This window comes from Podarcis vaucheri (genome assembly GCF_965113315.1).
Source record: "Podarcis vaucheri genome assembly, chromosome: 1".
NCBI lineage: Eukaryota > Metazoa > Chordata > Lepidosauria > Squamata > Lacertidae > Podarcis > Podarcis vaucheri.
In genome coordinates, this window is record NC_138759.1 from 72,615,550 (window position 1) to 72,636,944 (window position 21,395).

Below are 21,395 nucleotides of genomic sequence, written 5' to 3' on the forward strand. Positions count from 1 at the left end.
GAGATACAGGGGTCAAATGCATACAGAATTGCTGGTGTTGTTGCAGCTTCAACATCAACAAATGAAACTGATCTGTAGAAAAATGTAACTTGAAAAAAGAGACATTGCACATACTTTTGTAAACCAAGAAATCGTTAATAAAAAATGTTTTTAAAAAATCCTTATGAGATTCATTCTTCCTTTCATTCTTGCCATAAGTTTCCACTCTGATATAACCACATGTTCCTTTCAAGTTGAGTCCCTAAACAATCTTGCATTGTGTTTTTGTGTGTGTGTGTGTGGAAAGATACAGTTTAGCAAAGATGTCATATTTTCTTCTATCTTTAGTAAAATCCCGTGTTAGAGGTGAATTGCTGGAAGCACAACAGCCAGTTTGCGATCTCACATACAGAAGATGGGGGCAGGCATGAAGGGAAAATAAACCCTTGAATTGCCCATGACAATAGTTCATTTCTGCCAAACTTTAAAAGTCAGGTACATTAAGTTGGTGCTGCCCAGGGCTCTTATTAGCTTACAGTTCCAGTATTTGCTTGACAGATAACCCAGGAAGAGAGTAACCTTGTCATCATTGCCCAGGTAATCATTACATAAAGATGGATGGGTCAGGAACAATTTTCCAATCTATTAGACTCAAAGCATTCCTTCTGCGGCATTAGTCAGGCATGGCTTCCCCCTACATCAATTTCCTCTTTGGCCAAGGATTAGATTGCAGGAATGTTGCAAGCAGTTCTGACATGGTATTTAGATTTTGGTTTACATAAAGTTTTGAGAATTGTTAATTCATCCAGTTGTTTAAGAAAGGATTCCTTGGATTCTCAAAGTTCATTTGTAAAAAGCAAATAAACTTCTAGAGCTTTTGTTGTTGTTGTTGTTGTTTTGAGAGATACTGATATTTTATTGAAAGATTTTCATTTATAAAGAAATAAAGTGATAAAAGAAAGAAAATAAAAAGTGGAGAAAGAGAAGAGAGAGAAAACAAAAACAATAAAAAATTAGAAAACAAAAACAACAAAAACCTTTAAAACTCTTGTGCTTCTCAGCGTTGAAAGACTGAAGTCTCTCAAAGAGTCCATAGGTGATTTACCACAATGCCCTTAACGTACCATATTTTTGAGGCATTGTGGGAAATTAAAATGGCAGCCCTCGGTCACTCACTTCTGACTTCCACCACTGCTCCACAGGTATGAAATTCACGGCATGTAATGCCCTAAGAGAAAATTTAATGAAAATGGTTTATAGGTGGTACATGACACCAGTCAAGCTTGCAAAAATTTACCATTTGCCCGATAATAAATGTTGGAAATGTAATGAGACTGAAGGTACATTCTTTCACCTTTGGTGGACATGCCCAAGGATTAAGACATTCTGGGAGATGATTTATAACGAAATGGAAAAGGTATTCAAATATACCTTCCTGAAGAAACCAGAGACCTTTCTCCTGGGCATGGTCGGCCAATTGGTGCTAAAGAAGGATAGAACTTTTTTTATGTATGCAACAACAGCAGCAAGAATACTCATCGCAAAGTATTGGAAGACACAAGATTTACCCACCCGGGAAGAATGGCAGATGAAGTTGATGGACTATATGGAACTGGCGGAAATGACTGGCAGAATACGAGACCAGGGAAAAGAGTTGGTGGAAGAGGACTGGAAAAAGTTTAAAGACTATTTACAGAAATACTGTAAAATTAATGAATGTTAGAACAATGTTGGAATGAAGTTATATGGCTTCAGCTGAAATGTTATAAGGAATTAAGTATAAATAGATTAATAGAGTGTTAAAGGAAAAAATAAGGTTAGAATGTGTTAAGATAATTATAGGATAGAAAACAGAGGAAGATGGAAAGGAATTGCTGAAACAATTAACAGAAGTGAAATACAAAAAGGGAGGTGTAAGGAGGTCATTGAAATAAATGAATGAAAGATAAGATATTGAAATTATTTGATGTGTTTTAAACTGTTTTGTTTTGTTTTGTTAGTTCAATGTGTTAGTGTTATGTGTTAGTGTTATGTAGTGTTTTTGCATTGTATTGTATTTTTCTTTTTTTTGTAGTGTTTAAATTGTTGGAAAAGCAATAAATATTATTTTTTTAAAAAAAGACTTCCACCACTGCTGTATAAGCCTTCCAGGGCCTTCCAGCACAGGAATACCATTTACTTAGGCTGACCCCTAACCTGCAGCCACTTCCATTCATTGTGCTCTACATGTGACATGGCAGGAGTACCAACTTGGCCCCACACAAACATGGGTGCCCAGGGCTGTGGGTGTCATGCAATGTGCATAGCCCTCACACCAAAATTTGTGGATGCCTGGCCCTTTCATGGGGAATTTTGTGGGTGCTTGGGTACCCAGGGCCCCAGGGAGTTGGCACCTAAGTGACGTGACGAAGTGCATACATAGTATTGAACAGTGATAGCTGAAAAATGCAGACGGACCTTTTGAGGTCTTTGAATGACTGTGAAGACTGCGTCTAAACTTTGTGTTGTCATCTGTGCAAGGATTTAGTATGTGGTTGACCATATCTGTGTCAAAGGCTGAAAAATAATAATAATAATAATAATAATAGTTGGTGGTGGTGGTACCCCACTCTGAGTGGCTTCCAAGATATATATAAAGTCTAAAGATGGTTGAGATATAGGGCTGGTGTGTGTGTGTGTGTGTGTGTGTGTGTGTGTGTGTGTGAAAATCAGGGGCATGCCGGTGTACAGATGCAGTGTGGCTGTCAATTCAGCACCCTCACCAGCACAAAGGGATAAAAGCTCAGATAAAAGCCATCTAAAACTACCCACATTCCCTTCTTGCGCTATGTAGAAGGTCCCATGTTCACTCTCTGGCTTCTCCAGTTAGAAGGATCAGGAACGAGGAACCTGTGTCCCTACCAGATGTTACTGGACTCCAACCCCCATCAGCCCCAGCCAGCATGGCCAGTGGTCAGTGCTGATGGGAGCTGTAGTCCAACAACATCTGAAGGGTCACAGACTTCCATCCCTGAGGTAGCCGGCCACATGCTCCTTCCCTCATCTCTACTTATGTAGAAGCCGGAGTTTTTCATGCAGCCATTTCTAGGACAGAGGTTTCACCATGTGTGTGTGCTGAGAAGCTAAATGCAGACAGAAAGTGCTGCTGTTTATTCTAGTCACATGGAGCAACTAACCTGCTTAGAGTGCCTTCTTATTTCTAAATACCGTTTCACAGTGCTAAAACAAAAGAGGCTAACATTATCTTGACTGTGTACTAATCAGAGCCTGACAGTCAGCTTTTGTTTTGCTCACATCTCATCTGTGTATGGTGCTCTAAAAACATGGCTATTTATCGTTCTGTAAAAACTCTATGAGAAACCTTCTAAGCAGCAACTGAAATGACAAGAAGCTTCCAGTTTCTCCTGGAGGACACTAGAGGGCATTCGGAGTAGCATTTTCTTGCAATAATAGTTCCACAATGCTCACAACCCTTATCTGCAAGTTATAAACTGGTCTTTATATATATATATATATATATATATATATATATATATATATATATATATATATATGCTTTCGTAGATTTTCACGGGTACAGGAATGCAGGTTTTGGTGTCTTCGGGTGTCTTCCCGTGTAAGAGTCGGGGTGTCTGTGCGACGTTTCGACGAGGTCTCACTCGTCATCTTCAGGCTGGTGCTTTCGGCTTCTTGTTACTGGAACAGAGCAGAGTCTGGTGTTTGAGTTCCTATAAATACTGTTGAGGGGTGTGGTGTATAGCCTCCAACGTTCTGGGTAGAGAGGAAGTTCCTAGATTAGTGTGCCTTTTCTTCTTTTGTTCCTTAATTACTTGAGGGATATCTTGGGTGATTTCATGATTTCATTTCCTCTCTTTTCCAACACATGAAAGAAACAGGACACGAAATTAATTTTGCAGATTCCAAATTGCTCTTTAACATGGAACATCACCACAAGAGAATAATCATGGAAGCCATCGAGATAGAGAAACACCCTCACAACATGAACAAGCGTGACGACACGTCCCGCCTGCCAGACATCTGGAAATTAGCCCTCCCCACAAAAACCGACACCAGAACCAGAGGCACACAGAACGCCGTCACCAATCAACCACACCAGACCCAAACCCAGACCCTCTCCACAGACATATTACAGACTCCATCCAGTAGCCAAACTATAGTGGCACCTCCGGATGCTGCACCCCCCTGCAATCCCTACACAGATCTGGCTGGCACAAGGCACAAAACCACAGCTCGCCCCTATACACGAAGCCAAGCCAGAGCACAACTAAATGCAGCACAGCCATCTTCTCAGAAAAACTCTTCACAAGCTCAAGAGGTCAAGACACGAAAGCTTTAGCAACTAATCTACACTTAATGACCCACCCAGTGGTATTCAGAATATCACTCATGAAATCACCCAAGATATCCCTCAAGTAATTAAGGAACAAAAGAAGAAAAGGCACACTAATCTAGGAACTTCCTCTCTACCCAGAACGTTGGAGGCTATACACCACACCCCTCAACAGTATTTATAGGAACTCAAACACCAGACTCTGCTCTGTTCCAGTAACAAGAAGCCGAAAGCACCAGCCTGAAGATGACGAGTGAGACCTCGTCGAAACGTCGCACAGACACCCCGACTCTTACACGGGAAGACACCCGAAGACACCAAAACCTGCATACATATATATATATATATATATATATATATATATATATATATATTCCTCATTGCTTCCCATTATCTTCTTTATTCTTTCACTATAGCACCCTGGCAGCTTGAGCAAAGATTACGGTTTAAGAAGAGGTATATGGGAGCCATTTGAATCCTTCTTGAAGGCTCTGGCATAAGATCAACATTTCCTAGTCGGAGCCAACGGCTGTTGCCTTGGTAACAAATCTATGATTCATAAATAACTAATCATCAAGCCCATAGTACTTGCTCATAGCTGAGGCCTGCCAAATATGCTGTCAAAAGGCACTTTCCAGTCAGAGTGACATGCTTTGGAGGCAGTCCAGTTAATACTAGTTTGGAAAATGAAGTTCCATTCCCCCCGCACACACACACCTCTATTTCATTTCCCCAAGCAGGGAAAAATGCTAGGAAGAGAGAGAGCCCCACAGTTTAGGTGTATATCAACTAAGTGCTCAAGCTTAAGACTTGAAAGAGCAGCAGCAAATACTTCCTTTGGCCAATACATCACAAAACAGGATATTCTGTTTCTGGCATTGCTGGAAGGCTGCACCCATGTGCTTATTGGAACACTGAAGATTGCTTACCATTTAGAGTGCCCAGCATGCGCAGCACTGTGCAAAAATAGGTCATCTGATGTCACTGTGATGTCAGGTGATTGACAGGTTGGTGGCTCCACCCACCTGCCCAACATGGTCCATGGTGGTGGGGAGAAAAAGATCCTGTCTGCCCACTGGATTCAGGTCCCAATCCCTGATTCAGACCAGCAATTCTCAAGTGTTGTTCCAGGGTAACCCTGAGGTAGCTTGGAGGCTTATCAGGGAGTTCCTTGATGAGAAGATCAGGAATGGTGAATTAACTTTCTTGAGTGACAGCTTGCATACCACTACCTAAGCTTTTCCCACAATGAGTAGTCACAAGGCAGTGGTGGCCATGCTCTTTTGAACAGCCTCTCAGTTTATCCAGGCAACAGTGTAGCAGTGTAGCCTATCAAGTCTGGCCATTGCCCTATGTGAACTGAGTAGATGAACCCAAGAATATGCCCCAGAGTGTGCCACCTTACAGGGAAACATTTAACTGTTTCCCCTTTGACTAGCAAATACTAGCTGAGATATGAATGGGGCAAATGTATGAAATACAAATAAACATGCCCATTCCCATCACATCTAGTTTGGTCCTCATTATAAAGACAGATTGTAAAGGTAAACGGACCCCTGACCATTAGGTCCAGTCGTGGCCGACTCTAGGGTTGCGGCGCTCATCTTGCTTCATTGGCCGAGGGAGCCGGCGTACAGCTTCCGGATCATGTGGCCAGCATGACTAAGCCGCTTCTGGTGAACCAGAGCAGCGCACAGAAACGCCGTTTACCTTTCCGCCGGAGCAGTACCTATTTATCTACAGTGGTGCCTCACAAGACAAAATTAATTCATTCCGCGAGTTTTTTTGTCTTGCGGTTTTTTTTGTCTTGCGAAGCATGGTTTCGGAAAAGTTTTGGAAAAGCTTCAAAAATCACCAAAGTTTTCAAAAACCTCAAAAAAGGCTACCACACCGAGTGCTATGAGTTGCTCCTCGAAGTCAAGTCGCAACTGTATTAATGGTTTTAAGAAAAAGGAAACAAACTTGCAAGACGTTTCCATCTTGCGAAGCAAGCCCATAGGGGAAATCGTCTTGCGAAGCAACTAAAAAAACCAAAAACCCTTTCGTCTTGCGAGTTTTCCGTCTTGCAAGGCATTCGTCTTGCGAGGTACCACTGTACTTGCACTTTGACGTCTTTTCAAACTGCTAGGTTGGCAGGAGCAGGGACCGAGCAATGGGAGCTCACCCCATCGCGGGGATTCGAACCGCCAACCTTCTGATCGGCAAGTCCTAGGCTCTGTGGTTTAACCCACAGCGCCACCTGCGTCCCAAAGACAGATTGTACATCCATACAAACAAACACTTTGGGGTGCTCATGGTGACATATTGGAAGTGGGGATGGGAAGACAGTGGTGCTTCATATTAAACAAAATGGTTTATCAGTGAGCTACATCCAATTTATTTGAGCTTTCTGAAAACAACACACACACACACAATTGAACTGAAGTTCTCACTAATCTGAAACAATGAGGTTAAGAAAAACAACTTTTATATTTTCCAGGTGAGTTTTGTTTTTGTTTTTTGCTGGCAACTCCAAGCAAGGAGGTTTTCCCCTTCCCTATATATGCACTTTCCAGTTATCAAGAGGATCCATATATGTGCTTGTGTACACACACACACACACACACACACACACACACACATAATGGAAAGGAAAGGAAAGGAAAGAAAACAAGCAAAGGGTCATTGGGGATGCAAAGCCAGGCTTGTAAAAAAAAACCCCAACAACACTCAGCTAATAAATAGGAGCTGTATAATCAGTCTTCTGGGAGGGAGGACATTTGTTTAATGAGTTTATTTATATATATAGAAATATCCCTGTTCTGTTAGGACAACATTTAAATCCTCTTGATGATTACCAAGGTTCTACTAGAGACTGAGATCTCTCTCTTTGTCTCTCTCAACTCAAGATTTGAGGGGATTTTTCAGAGTTGGCAGATAAATGCAATGGTCAGCACAGGTTTGAAATTTAAGATATGTTTTTCAGACTATGAGTAATTTAGTAACTCTGGTACAAGAAATAATGCTTACATATTGTACCCTGAGGGCCAATAAAGCAAGGTTCTCATTAAGGACGATCTATGGGGATTTGATTGTGAGCGAGGGATCAAATTACCGTTTTGCCAAAGATATTCGTACTGTGTTATACAAAAAGCCTTGTTCCAATGGCTGAAATCTCCTTATCATCAATATTTGTAACAGACCAAAGTCTTCAATTTGGAAAGAAGTTAAATAAAAACAGAGTTATATAGGAACCGATGTCTTTAGCAATGCCTCATTTCATATGCCGTTTGCATATATCTCCACTTTGTTTGGTAATTTGAGCACATGTGCTCCCACGTTCCAGGGCAGGAATACACATCTAACTTGTTATTTACTGTTTTATAAAAAGCTAATCCCTTTCAAGAAGTCTCTTCGTTCTCTCCATCCGCTACATCAATTACAACATGACTGAAACCATGCTAATCTTTGAACAGGAACTTGCAAAACTATCACACACAAACCCCAAGGCTAGGCCATCTGCTGTGGCTTAGTGGCTGCTAGGTTGATCACGTATGCAGGAATATGTGTGGATCTGGATCAGAGGAGTAGTAGTTATTATACCCAAGTCACAGGAACAGGAAAAGGGCAAAAGAAGACCTATCCCTTCTAGATGTGTGGGCACAAAAAAGGCCAAAGATGAAGCCTCTCTTAGCTTCCATACATACATCTAGGCCCTAAAGGTAAAGGGACCCCTGACCGTTAAGTCCATGGCGAACGACTCTGGGGTTGCTGCGCTCATCTCGCTTTACTGGCCGAGAGAGCCGACGTTTGTCCACAGACAGCTTCCTAGTCATGTGGCCAGCATGACTCTGGCGAACCAGAGCAGTGCACAGAAACACCGTTTACCTTCCCACCAGAGCGGTACCTATTTATCTACTTGCACTTTGACATACTTTCGAACTGCTAGGTTGGCAGGAGCAGGGGTTGAGCAACGGGAGCTCACCCCGTCACAGGGATTTGAACCACCGACCTTCTGATCAGCAAGCCCTAGGCTCTGTGGTTTAGACCACAGTGCCACCCACATCCCTACATCTAGGGCCTAGACTCTATGAAAAAGGAACTGCCCATTTCCTTCTTTGTTTTCTTCCTTCTCAGTTAATATCGTCATACCTCGGGATGAATACGCTTCAGGTTGAACGCTTTTGGGTTGTGCTCCATGGCGACCTGGAAGTAATGGAGTGTGTTACTTCCAGGTTTTGCCACTCACGCATGCGCAGAAGGTCAAAATGACGTCACGCACATGCGTGGAAGCGGTGAAACATGACGCACGCACAGACGCGCTGTCGTGTCTTACGTTCTGTTCAGGTTGCGAACGGGGCTCCAGAACGGATCCTGTTCGCATCCCAAGGTACCACTGTATTAGCCTTGTAATAAATATACAACTGTTATTAGCTTATACAGACTTCCACTCGAGCCAGATTTAGGGAAATTGGCCCAAGGTGTTCTGTTTTGAGCAATTGTCTCAGTAATATATATGCAAGGCTGGTACCCTGGACAGCTCCCCGTAGGTTCAGGCTGGATACACCTTAAGAGGAGAGCTCTATTATTGCTTCAGCAACAGTCATCCTTAGACTGAGCCTAGCTCCAACATTCATAAGAGGAGCCTCCTTGTTTAAAAAGACCCCAGCCTACTTTAGCAGTTGTTGCTGCCAACGAAAGCAGGGGAGACTGGGGTTCCAACAGGGATTCTGAGTGATGCAATATCCTTGAGGCAGAGAGATACTGGCATAATAGGCTGTCTTGCACAAATGCTTCTTGCTGCTAATCTGGAACTTGCCCCAAGGGCAATTGAACTCTTAATCCCCTAACTCATCCCCTGAAATAGAGGAGCCATAGCAGGGCCGCCATTGGGGGTGTCTGTTATCAACCTTTTATTCAGCTATTGGTTCAGCAGTCTTTCTCTTTCCAGATTCAGGAGATTTTCTTTCTACCCATTTTCAAGTACAGGGTTTTCTAATTATTGGGGGGTTGTATATTGGGGGACAGTGATAAGTATGCTATGGAAAGCCTCTGATCTTTGGAGAGCTCAGTCTGATGTGTTTGTTGTAAAAAGTCATGGAAACATAATCCGTATCTTCATGAACATTATCATCTGTCTTTCATAAGTGCAGGTAGATATAAATCATAAAACTGCTTTAATATCACAAAAGCATTTCAAATCTCTATTTCCAGGCTCCGGTAATTTTTGTAAAACTCGGGCAAGGTTTATCATATTTGTGGGCAGAAGCAGGGGGGACACAGACAGACAAAATGTATCTCCATTAGCTTTCATGGCAAACATTATGTACAAGCAAATAACATGTACATTATGGGAATTGTATGAACTAATTATGCCAGTTAGACTTTGCCTTTCAATATGTTTCCAATGAGGTACTTAAATATGGGATCATGTTCGTCAGCTCAGCAACATATCAAATCACCATTTTAAATAGTAGCTTCACTTATTTCAGATTATGTTCCAGTGATGCAACACTGTAACCATGAAGTATGAATGAGGCTCCGAGCATGCATAACAAGGTAATAAATTAATTCATAAAATAAATGACAATTGAAGGAAACCTGAGAGAGGTGAAAATGCATTCCCAGTTCTAATACTGTTTGTTGATTCAAACAATCATTTTACATTATAACTCCAATAAAAATATATGTGCTTGTTTGGAGAAAATATGGTGTGCTAGAAGCACCCATTTTTATAATTTGACATTTGCTAACACTGGTAGTCAATAATAGATATAGATCCAGATTTCAGGGACCAAGCTGTGTTACTTTGCAAATTCATTTCTCATTCATTATTTTTAGTTTTGAATAAAATTGTGGTGAAAGTAAATAAAATATTCTTATCATCATTTTAAAATTTTGAATCCTGAAAATAGTTTGGTTCACTGGGCATAATCCACAGTCCAGATCTTCTGCCTTCCAGTGGTAGCTTTAAGGATGGGCGGCTTATCCACACACCCCACCACGCTGCCTCATAATACTAAGGATCAGCCACGCAAAATGCTTAGGTGTCTCTGGGTTGCAACACACACAGCTTGTTGCAATTCATATACCGCAGCTGCATAGCATGCTGTTGGGGAAGAAGCACGCTAACAGCTCTTACATATCAGTGCATTATGCTTTCATAGATAACTAAGCAGAAAATGTGACTCCTGAATCCATGTAAGATTTCCTGATCACATCAGACAGGTGGAGAGTTACCAAACCATTTCTGTTCGAGCCATTCAATTCCAACAACGGAGATTAAGTTTCAGGGTTATATTGTTGTTACAAGATAGATTCTCATCTATTTTCATGAACACAGCTCATTAGAAAGTCTCGATGCTCCCACTCGCCAAGGATAGCAATCTCAGTCAAAATGCATCTCAGAGACAAACTATACATAAGAGCAGCAAGCATTGCTCTCTGTTATGGGTGTCCTCAAGCCGTGTCTCAGCTTGGCAAAAGGTATCATGGAAGCTGCATAGCTGTGCGGCAAAATGCACTTCCTATGCTCAACAACAATAGGCAGAGGGAGGCAGCAACCTGAAGTGGTAGGTGCTGCAAGGGCACATTCCCCACTGAGCGGTGCTCAGCCCACGTCTATGTGCCAGGACTGGTGATGCTTGTTGCTTTCACACTTACTTGCCTCCTCCCATTGTGCCAAAGCATCCCACCTGGTTGTCACAAGTTATTTATTTTATTCCATTTCAAGTATCTGACTTCTATGGGATGTACTCACAGTGTTATAGGATTGCAGCCTCCAGTACTTGAGGGTTTATTATCTATTCCTCAGTAAAACGAGTAGAGAAGATTGTTAAAAGCAAATAAGAAACATCATCATTAAGGCATCTAAGGAAAATAGACTCAGTAAATTAGAAGCACTGTCTTAACAGCAGGGAGAGTAGAGAAAAAAATCACACCTGGAAGTGAAAAGCTGCTTAAAAAGAAGATCCATCCTCTTTATTTTGTTACTTTAATGTGTTATTGAATTATATGTTGGTTTGGGTTTTTTAATGTATGTTATTGATTTGTCAACATCTCTCTTACATCATGGGTGCTGGCAAATTGGATTTTAAAAAGGCAAAATGATATTAGAATCAGAATTGTCAGAGATGCACAATGGAAACTGTTTTAATGCTCAGGAGCTTGGCAAAGTCTTTTTTATATATTATGGATTTTTATACAATAAATGTATGCTCTGTGTTATTTTATTAATACTATTGCCTAGTACAAGCTTGTTATGGCCTTTAGATAGAACAATAAACTTGTTGAACAGGTTGTTTTATGCCATGACAGCCATTTTGTGACTGGTTCCCACAGCACTTTCTCAGAACCAAAAAGGCTGACAACCCCTACCTTTGGGAAACATGTTTCAGAGCCCTGGTGTAGCCACTAAAAAGACCCTCTCGCATGTGTCCACATTCCATACTTCAGAAGATGGTGGGAATTATACAAACCTTCATTACTGTTTTCATTGACTTGTGTTTGGTGAACTGCAACTATTTTTGCTGTTACAATTGTCACATTAATCAAAGGTGAGAAGAAACAGTTTGCAATTATTTAAACACAGCAGCACTTCACTGAAACATTTCTGGTTAAAAAATGTTTCTTAGCCATTCTTACTTAGCATGTTAAGTTAAAAAATGTATACTATTTTAAAGAGGAAATGAAAAGCAATGGAAATCAAGCAGGTGCTTTCTGTGCTTCGCTATGACAGCATCTGTACCTTGCCAGAAGGGAATATTGTTTCAGGAAATGGCTATGCAGTCATGTACATTTTGTATTTCCTTGGCCTGCTTCCAGTTAATATACTTTGGGAACAGCACACATCTAATTCAGAGGACAGCACAATCCGTTGCTCAGTGCCATCTCCCTGTGTAGGAGAAACCTGAACAAAACAAGCTAATCTGCAGAAGGATGTATCATATATTCAAAAACCCATCGTCTAGTGTGTAGACATTGCTGTACCTGAATTGCTGTGGGTGATTACTCCTGCATTTTGTTAGCATTATGCTGCTGATCAAATGGCTCTTGTGTGAAAAATAGCGACAGATGAATGAGTGAGGAAATGAAGGAGGGAAATTGGGGAAGGATAAAATATCACAGAGGAATCTGGAGAGAGGTACAGAAGGACTAACACAGTAATAGCATGAAGGTACCAAGAGTTACCTTTTCCTTTTTTAATTCAGTAGCAAAACGGTCTCTCAGGTGAGCAAACAAAGCCTGACTTTCTGTACTTTTCCCACAGGATTTTGATTAGATACTGGGCAACTTCCACGGCTACGGCAGCTGGTCATAGTGCTCCGACTCTGGTGCAAGGCCACACTGCTTTCTCCTGGAAAAACCTGCAGGTTAGCGCTGAATCAGAACAAATGGCAATTCAGCGAATTGCCGTTTATTCCAATATAGTGCTAGAGAGTGGGTTTTCTGGGTGAAAGCGGTGGGCAAAGGCGAAACCACTCAGACCCATGCTCTCTAGGCATGGGACAAATCTGCACATATCTTATTGACTAGTGAGGGCAGAGTGAAGGACTTGCCATCAGACGTTGCAAAGGGAAATTCAACAAGGGGGAAATGCCTAGATTAAAAAATATATTGTTGTCATTATTATTCAAAAGGAATAATAATATTCCTGTAAGGACAGGATGCTGGACTATATGGGCTACTGGCTTGATCCAGCAGGCAGGTGTTTTTTACATTTTAGCTTCCAGGGTGGGACCCAATCCAGCCCTTCAAAAATTCAGTGAAAGCCTATACCATGACTTCTACCTTGGCCAGTGCAAGTGACAGAGATACGGGTGTGATGGTTGTCTCTACCACTTCATTCTATCTCTCTGTGTCCTGGACAAAGTTGGCTTGTTCTAGCAATGAAGGCTGGTCCACTGGGCCAAATGGGGCACTAATTCACCAAACTCAGTTACCGCTCACCTCTATGCCTTCTTACTTACAACCAGTCCAGAGGGTGGTCCTGGCAGTCAGTTTCCTCCTCCTCCTTAGTCTTAGCATTGCCCCTGAAGAACTCAGGGAGGAGGAGGAGGAGGAGGAGGAGGAGGAGGAGGAGGAGGAGGAGGGAGGAGACAAAACTAGAATTAATTGACACTGCCTGTCATTGTTTCTGGCTCCATCTGCAGTTGGCCTTCCTGCCTTCTGACCCACCAGTCACCAACTGTCAGGTGTGTGTGTGCCAGGCCCTGTGACCAACAGGACTTTGCAGGACTGGGGCCTTCTAAGTTTGTTCTGAAGAGGCAAGACACAGCCTCACAGGTGAGGCTGATTGGAAACTCACAGCACCTGGTGGCAAGAGCTGGGAAGGGATATAAGGTCAGCATTTCCCTTCAGCTCTTTGCCACAGCAACATGTTGCCTGCCTTGCTGCGTTTGACTCCTTGCTTCTTGATCCAACTTAAACATGTTGGTTATATGAGGCTGGTTATCCTACATTTCACACATAAGGACTTGCCTTTTGCCAAGTCTGTCCATCCATCCAGTTCAGTATTGTTTGCACTGACTGGCAGAGACTCTCCGCAGTTTCAAACAGAAGTGTTTCTTAGCTATACCTGGAGATGCCAGGGGTTAAAACTGGGATTTTTTTTATGCAAAGCATGTGTTCTGCCACTGAGTTACAAGCACTCCAACAGCAGGAGAGCAACTCCAATGTGCTTTAAGTGGCATGTGTGAAATCAGTTTGCGTCAGTAAACAGTCAACAGTATTACTGTTGCTGGAATTAGCAATCCTGGGCAATGGTCCATAGTTTATTAACTTGTGTTTGAATCAAGCTGATAATGAATGGTTCCTTTGCTCTCCATACCCTTGGCAACAAAATGTTGTTGTCATGAGCTGGCAATAATTGAGGTTCACCTTTTCAACACTACTGCTGGTGAATGAAAAGCTATGACTTGAATTCTAAAGGCCATGACTGAATGAAGCTAACAACATATCTCTGCCTTTGAGAATGTACATTTCAAAGCTGCTTTCACTTTTGCACCAGTTATTCAAGTCTTGCCTTGTTCACTTCTCACACACAATCGCAAAGTAGACCTACAGATTTCAGTGACATGGCTCTTTAAAAAAGTAATTTAAAAACTGCAGCCCAAAAAGTGTTTGATAAATATAAATCTACAGTGACTAAAGATAGGTTTTTTTAAAAAAAAAGTTCCAGCATATTTGAATACGTTACAAAACCATCCAATTTTATTGGTTAAAAAAATTCAAAACACTACATTTTGAATTCAGGAAGCATCTGATGGAAACTGATATAAAATATGAATGAAAATTGCATCCCTGGTTATTGCAAATGAAAATGCTATTCAGTAGAAAAGTGTTAGGAATGCAACAGCATCAATTTGACACTGGTAACGTTACATTTCATCTGGCTGGTAGAGGAAGAAATGTGATCTTTTTTAAAGGGGAAAAATGTTCACAGCATTCTGATTTAGTCTGATCAGTTGTATTGATTTAGCAATTAGCTATCATTTACATTACAGGTCTATTCAAGTTGGAAAATCACAGATTACCTTTTTATGATCATATCACAATTCTAGTTCAGATCAGCAAAGCTGATTCCAAACCTCTGAAGAGCACAAAGGCTGGCCCTATTACTGCTTATGCCATTCTCTTTCCAACCATTTTCAGCTGATTTCAATGTGTCTTACTTTAGACCTACTGATAGAAATCCAAAAAAAATTCAGGATACCACACGTGGTAAGATGCAAATAAAAAAGGAAAGGGTGGTTGAGAAAATTGATAGGAAAAGCTATGTCCAAACAAGAAATAAATTATTTTATCTCCTTTATACCAGCATCATAAACAAAACTATTAACAGTCAGGAACTGTTTGATATTTGGGGCATCATGAGGAGAAGATTTTGAATCACCTCCAAGCCACCTTACCCCACACAGTTTTCAACTATCTCTCTGGCAGCCTGCAGCATATTTGCAGAGAAGTAAGTTCCAGCAGTTCTAGAAAGAGTCTTGGAGAATAAGCCAGCACAGAGTAAGTAAAATTAGCCAGCAATTGAGATGGCAGGCTTAGAAACAGTGAAGAGGTATGTGTCAAGTCAATAGCAAACTGGGAGAGAGGCAGGCAATCTCAGGAGCTGCTGCTGTCCAAGTTAGTGCCTCAGCCAGGTCTACTGTCAATGTGAAAGTTGAGACAGTTTGAATGGATCCCTACCATTAGACAGTGAGGTGGCCTTCACAGGCATCAGATTAAAGTTTTACAACAGGGTGGCAAATTTTTATTTTATTTTTCTAGTTTTACTACTGCCAGGGAGAGGTAAAGCTACTTGTAGAATTTCTGGCCTTGGCAGTCTATTCTGGTCTTGACAGTCTATTGTGGGCAGTATCCAGCTAAACAGTTCTGCTAGCACACAGACTGTTAGCCTCCCCACCCTCACCTCTTGATTATGTTATATGGCCGCTGAGACCATATAACACCAGTCCTGAAAGACCTACATAGGCTCCCAAGCACAATTCAAAGTGTTGGTACTGACCTTTAAAGCCCTAAATGGCCTCGGCCCAGTATACCTGAAGGAGCGTCTCCACCCCCATCGCTGAACCCTGAGGTCCAGTGCCGAGGGCCTTCTGGCAGTTCCTTCACTGCAAGAAGTGAGGTTACAGGGAACCAGGCAGAGGGCCTTCTCAGTAGTAGCACCCGCCCTGTAGAACGCCCTCCCCTCAGATGTCAAGGGAATAAACAACTCTCTGGCTTTTAGAAGACATTTGAAGGCAGCCCTGCTTGGGGAAGTTTTTAATGGTTGGTGTTTTATTGTATTTTTAATATTCTGCTGTGAGCTGCCCAGAGTGGCTGGGGGAAAATATTATTATTATTATTATTATTATTATTATTATTATTATTATTACTACTACTACTACTACTACTACTACTACTACTATATCTATTTGGCTTCACATAATGTGCTACTTTTGAACAGAGTATCAAAAATAGAGAAAGTTTTGTGCAGTCGTGCTTCACATCATAGACAGCCAACTTGAGTACTACTCTATGTTCCAGACCATGGGTAGGCAAACTAAGGCCCAGGGGCTGGATCCGGCCCAATTGCCTTCTAAATCTGGCCCAAGGATGGTCCAGGAATCAGTGTGTTTTTACATGAGTAGAATGTGTGCTTTTATTTAAAAAGCATCTCTGGGTTATTTGTGGGGCATAGGAATTCATTCATAGTTTTTTTTCCAAAATATAGTCCAGCCCCTCACAAGGTCTGAGGGACAGTGGACCAGTCCCCTGCTGAAAAAGTTTGCTGACCCCTGATCTAGACAGAGGTTGGGAAAGCAGGAGTGGTAAGCTCCATAATCAACTTGTCCCTAGTAAACAGTAAGGTTTTCATGTCATTAGAAAGAAATCCATGCATTTATGTATTATCACAGAACATGAAGGTACATAGTCTCTATTTCTTAACACTTGAAACCATTTTTGAAAGAGCCACCAGAGGCCAGATGAGATTAATTCAGTTGACCATTTACACTCTGCATGAAACTGTTGTGTTTGGAGAAAAGCATGCGCACAAATCAAACATAGACAGTATACTGTTGATCATAAACGATCAATTTTATATCTTGTGGGCTGTCTCCAGCTAATCAGCTATGCATTGGAATTTCTCTACCCACTTCTCTGCCTGTGCAATCTCTAAATATATCTGGGGGTCCCCCAACGCTCTGGAGTAGGTTTACTGGGTGTGCAGGGGGTGTGCAGAGAGAGGAGGAGGTAGTGAAGTTCTATTGCATAGCTAAAAGTCCTTGAGCTAGCAGAACTGTTTAGTTGAAGACCACCCTGTACCACCCCATATGGTATATACTGAGGTGTATACACCATTCTCTCCAGCTTGATGACTTTCTAAAGAAATAAATAGGAGGAAACAAACTTGTGACCCTGCATATAAGCAAATTAAAGTATCCCCCATGAGAAAATGAATTGCCAGCCCAAGTGATGCTTTACCAAGCACGGAACCTGCAGCCATTCATCTTCTGTTAGCACATTTTGCTATAAGAGATCATCCAAGATGCAACATGTTATGACTTCCATAGTTACAGCCACTGGCAGAAAGCTACTTTGAACACTAGAGAGAATCCATCTATTTTGCAATGGTCAAGTAGCACAGAAGTGCGAGGGCAGATTTAATAAGCGAGAGACACCTCTGCACCATTTCTCAACTTAACAGTATTAGCCATTCAGGATATATGAAGCAATATATGAACTTGTGTAACATTTCTTAACCCCTGTCAAACACACACACACAATGTGCCTGGAAACCAAAGCTGAGGAGGCCCTATCCTATAGAACCAAAACTTGGGAGCTGAAAAAAGTGTTGTCCATATAAGATCCATCCTTTTTTTTTCTCTTTCCCCCACTAGCTTGTCCTATTACAAGAAGACATGAAGTAGTGAAATTGAATTCTATTGCGAGGCAGAAACTATTTCAGTCACCTTTAGTGTGTTTCAGCTGTCACACACCTGTCATCTATCAAAAGGCACCAAGCGCATCACAAAACAGGGCATGATGGAATACATAGACTGAGGTGGTTGGCTCTGATACACTCTCCTCCACCTTTTCTAACAGCACACAATGTTAGTTCAATGTTTTCTTCCTGTTGCTGTGTGACTATCATTTACCTTACGAAGCACACCCTGCAGCTTGAACACACAGGAGGATTTCTGTGGCCTGGTGGGCAGTACTTAAGATTTTTCAAAAAATTACCTTTTTGTGATTCATCAGTCAACAGTTATTAAGGAACAACAAGCACAACAAACACAAACATAAGAATCCAATGTTCTAGATGCGGTTAGGGGAAAGGAACTTAAACCTTTCGTTTGGTTACTTGCAAAGCTGCCATTGCACCAATTCTCTAATGATAGTGAATTTTATATTGGGGGAATGTAATAAGGGGGAGGAGGACAGAGGGAGAAAAATAGCTGCTTGTTGCAAGATGTAGCAGGTGCATCACAGTGCGCTCCCCCCCCCATCTAAATGCTTTGTGAACATTTTGCAGAGTTCTCAGCAGAAAATCTGCCCCAATTTTACCCTTAAGTGACACATAACCCCACATTCACCTATAGAACATCTCCTGCTAATTTCTAATGGAACTTTATGGCACCACTTCTAAGCCACTAATTAACCACACAGGTCTTTCCTTATGCTCAGTTCTGGGGACACCATTTCTGCAAAAGACGAGAAACCAAGCACATTTCCCTGAACTTTCCCACCTTCAACATTACAGCAGGCTTGTGGGGGGAAGCCAGCTGTCATTTGGGATAAGGAGGGAAACAAACAGCAAGTTGATAACATTGTCAGTTCAAGCGAACACCAAATGGTTATGAAGGAAAGTGCCAGTCTGACGCCTCAAAAGTAAACACTGATTTTAATAGGGCAAAGGCTGTGAAGCTTTTCTAATGAGAAGGCAACAGTAAGTTTAGGAATTGCCTTGCCTAATTTTGTCTACCTGGTAAGGAGGGGTGATGTCAAAGGCTGCAAAACACAGTACCTGTCATAACTCCACCGACTGTAAGACATCGTCCTGTTGCCACTGACACCATCCATTCTTTGCAGCTGAGCGCTTGCTCCTACTCCCTGCAGTCTCTCCGATTGTCTAATCAAAAGAATGGCTGAAAAGAGTTCCTTTTAAAAAGAAGGAAGGGGAGAGACAGAGACACCTGCCTCTGAAAATCCTGTCCGACTGGAAAGATGCTGTACAACACCTATAAGCACTGAACAGTGGGACTAGAATTAAATGCACAGCAACCAATTTAGTAGAGGTTCACAATTGAAGGAATGTACCACTGTCTGCTCAAGAGCAGGGGATTCTCCCCGAGCTGCGATTCATATGTTCTGTGCCAATGTCTGGAACATGATTTCAGCTGTTTCTCTGGCAATACAAGATGACGGTGGCAGACAATAGGATTATGCTGAGGAGCTTTCAAGTGTTTACACAAATGTGCAGCCGTGGATAGGAGAGATGTAACTCCTGCTGCAGCATTTCTTTGTTATTTATGCTCGTTTCCACAGATACAGCTCCATCTTCCTTCCCCCCCCCCCCATCACTTTTCTCTGGCCAATAACATAATCCCTAGATCTTTCAAATGCTACCTTCAGATGGACATGTAATAACGATGTCCTCTGCGTATTAGCTGAAATGAAGCACCAGCCCCAGAGTAACTTGTTCAATGGTTTAGCTGTGTGAAGAGCACTCTGTTTGTTTTGTTTTTGACAAAAAGCACACTTCTAATCCTGTTTTCTGTATATATGCAAATGAGCCACAAACCCCAGTGCGGTTCTGTTTGTTTTTAATTCTAGTGCTTGACATGCAACACTTTAATTTTTTTTTTAAAAAAGCCACTAACTGGCCAGCCCAAAGAATGCTGAACTCAGTAACATGAGAGCTACAACCAGAGACTTTGCTTTCATTGCTCCAAATGACAGCATAGTAGAAATACTTCTCATGCTTAACATATCAAAGCACTGCATTTATTTCATGTAAAATAAACCTGATCTTGTTGTTATTATTTATAATGGGACCATTCATGTTCATGATCCTCCACAAAGCCAAATGCCTCCTCATCACATTGACTACAGTCTCCTTCTTGTTCCTTAGCATGGGAACAATACTTTAGATACATGAATATCTGTGATGAAAGGGAAAAGAGAGGTTTCACCTTATATAGGGATAGCTTGTAAAGTATCTTTGGCAGGGATGAGGAACCTCTGGTCTACAAATCTAATGGGTCTCCCCATTTGGCCTGTGAGGCTGCTTTGGCCAAGCTACACATACATACATGCCATCATATTGTTGAGTTTGGGAATAGCAGCACTCCTTGAGCTGCTTGAGAGAATGGAGCAGCGACAAAGCCAGTGGTTCAAATAAAACAACCGCAAGCAGAGTGGGCAAGAAGCCTCTTTGTAGAAGAAAGTGTGACTCCAATGTGAGCTGAGGGTTCTTCTGGATGAGATGCTACAGGGGGGTGAAGGTGACCCAGGAGCCCAGTTGTGAGGCATCCATGAAGCATTTGAGAGATGTTGGGAGTAAGCAGAGAAGGGAATTCCTGGCTGCCAACTTGGGGGACACTAGGCTGCTGATCCTGGAGAAGGTGCCCCTAGATAAGGACTTGTGGCAGGACTTTGAATTGCAGTTTGGAGCAGGGGATGAGGTCAACTGGCCCAAGGACAGCAAGAGGAAGAAAGATGGAGGGGGTCCCCACCGCGCCAGAAAGATTGTTTAGGAACTAGAGTGTGAGTTTGGAGCCTCTGGTCCACAACCAAAGGGGAAGCCAAAGAGAAACTGAAGGCCTCACAAAGACTCAACCTGCAATTGTGTTTTGTTATATGTTTTTGATTATGCATGTTCTGATGCCTTTGCTAACTTGTCTGTTATTTTTCTACAGGGAAGCTGTATTTTGCTGGTTGTTTGTACATCTGGGGGCAAGGTGTCTGGTTCTTGGGAGAAGGTAGTGTTATGAGTGTTAGTTTGTATGCTAAGACCCTTCTAATCCCTGGATCCATCAAGTGTTAAAATTTAATCAAGCCTTCTAATTCTTGGAAGAGCCAGACTAGCCTCCTGGTGAGGTGATAGCCTGGGTGACGATCCACTAAGGAGGAGCATAATAATAATAATAATAATAATAATAATAATAATAATAATAATGAATTATTTGTACCCAACCCATCTGACTGGGTGGCTTCCATCACATATAAAAGCATAGTAAAAACTTAAACCTTAAAAAGCTTTCCTATACAGGGACATTTGCAGGTAAGTTAGAAAGACAGAGGCAGAGTTGAGTTTTTAAAGAGATGTGAGCTAGAGGCTAGATGCAAAAAGCTGTAGGCTGAGAAGTGGAAACAAGAGGAATTACTGACAAAGAAAGAATGGCAATTGAGTATGCGGAACTGGCTAAAATGACAGGAAAAATCAGAGAACAGCGGGACCAAAAGTTCATCAAGGACTGGACTAAATTTGGAGATTATTTGAAAGACAATTGTATTCAATTAAATATGTTGATAGGATTGCAAGAAGCTTTGTGAGGAAAGGTACAAAAACCACTGCAGATAAGAATAAGAAAGT

At 41.8% G+C, this 21,395-nt stretch overlaps 1 protein-coding gene across 2 annotated transcripts in view; it reads right to left on the reverse strand.

The window, feature by feature from the left end:
* Positions 1 to 19,077, reverse strand: part of TUB (TUB bipartite transcription factor) — a 121,284-nt gene extending 102,207 nt beyond the window's left edge. The window contains exon 1 of one of the 2 annotated variants that reach the window (XM_082194230.1): positions 18,825 to 19,077. In XM_082194230.1, the coding sequence (XP_082050356.1) occupies positions 18,825 to 18,880 (56 nt within the window). In that variant the 5' untranslated portion in view covers positions 18,881 to 19,077. The remainder of the gene's footprint in view (positions 1 to 18,824) is intronic. The other variant, XM_082194227.1, reaches the window with a different exon arrangement.
* Positions 19,078 to 21,395: the final 2,318 nt, after the last annotated feature.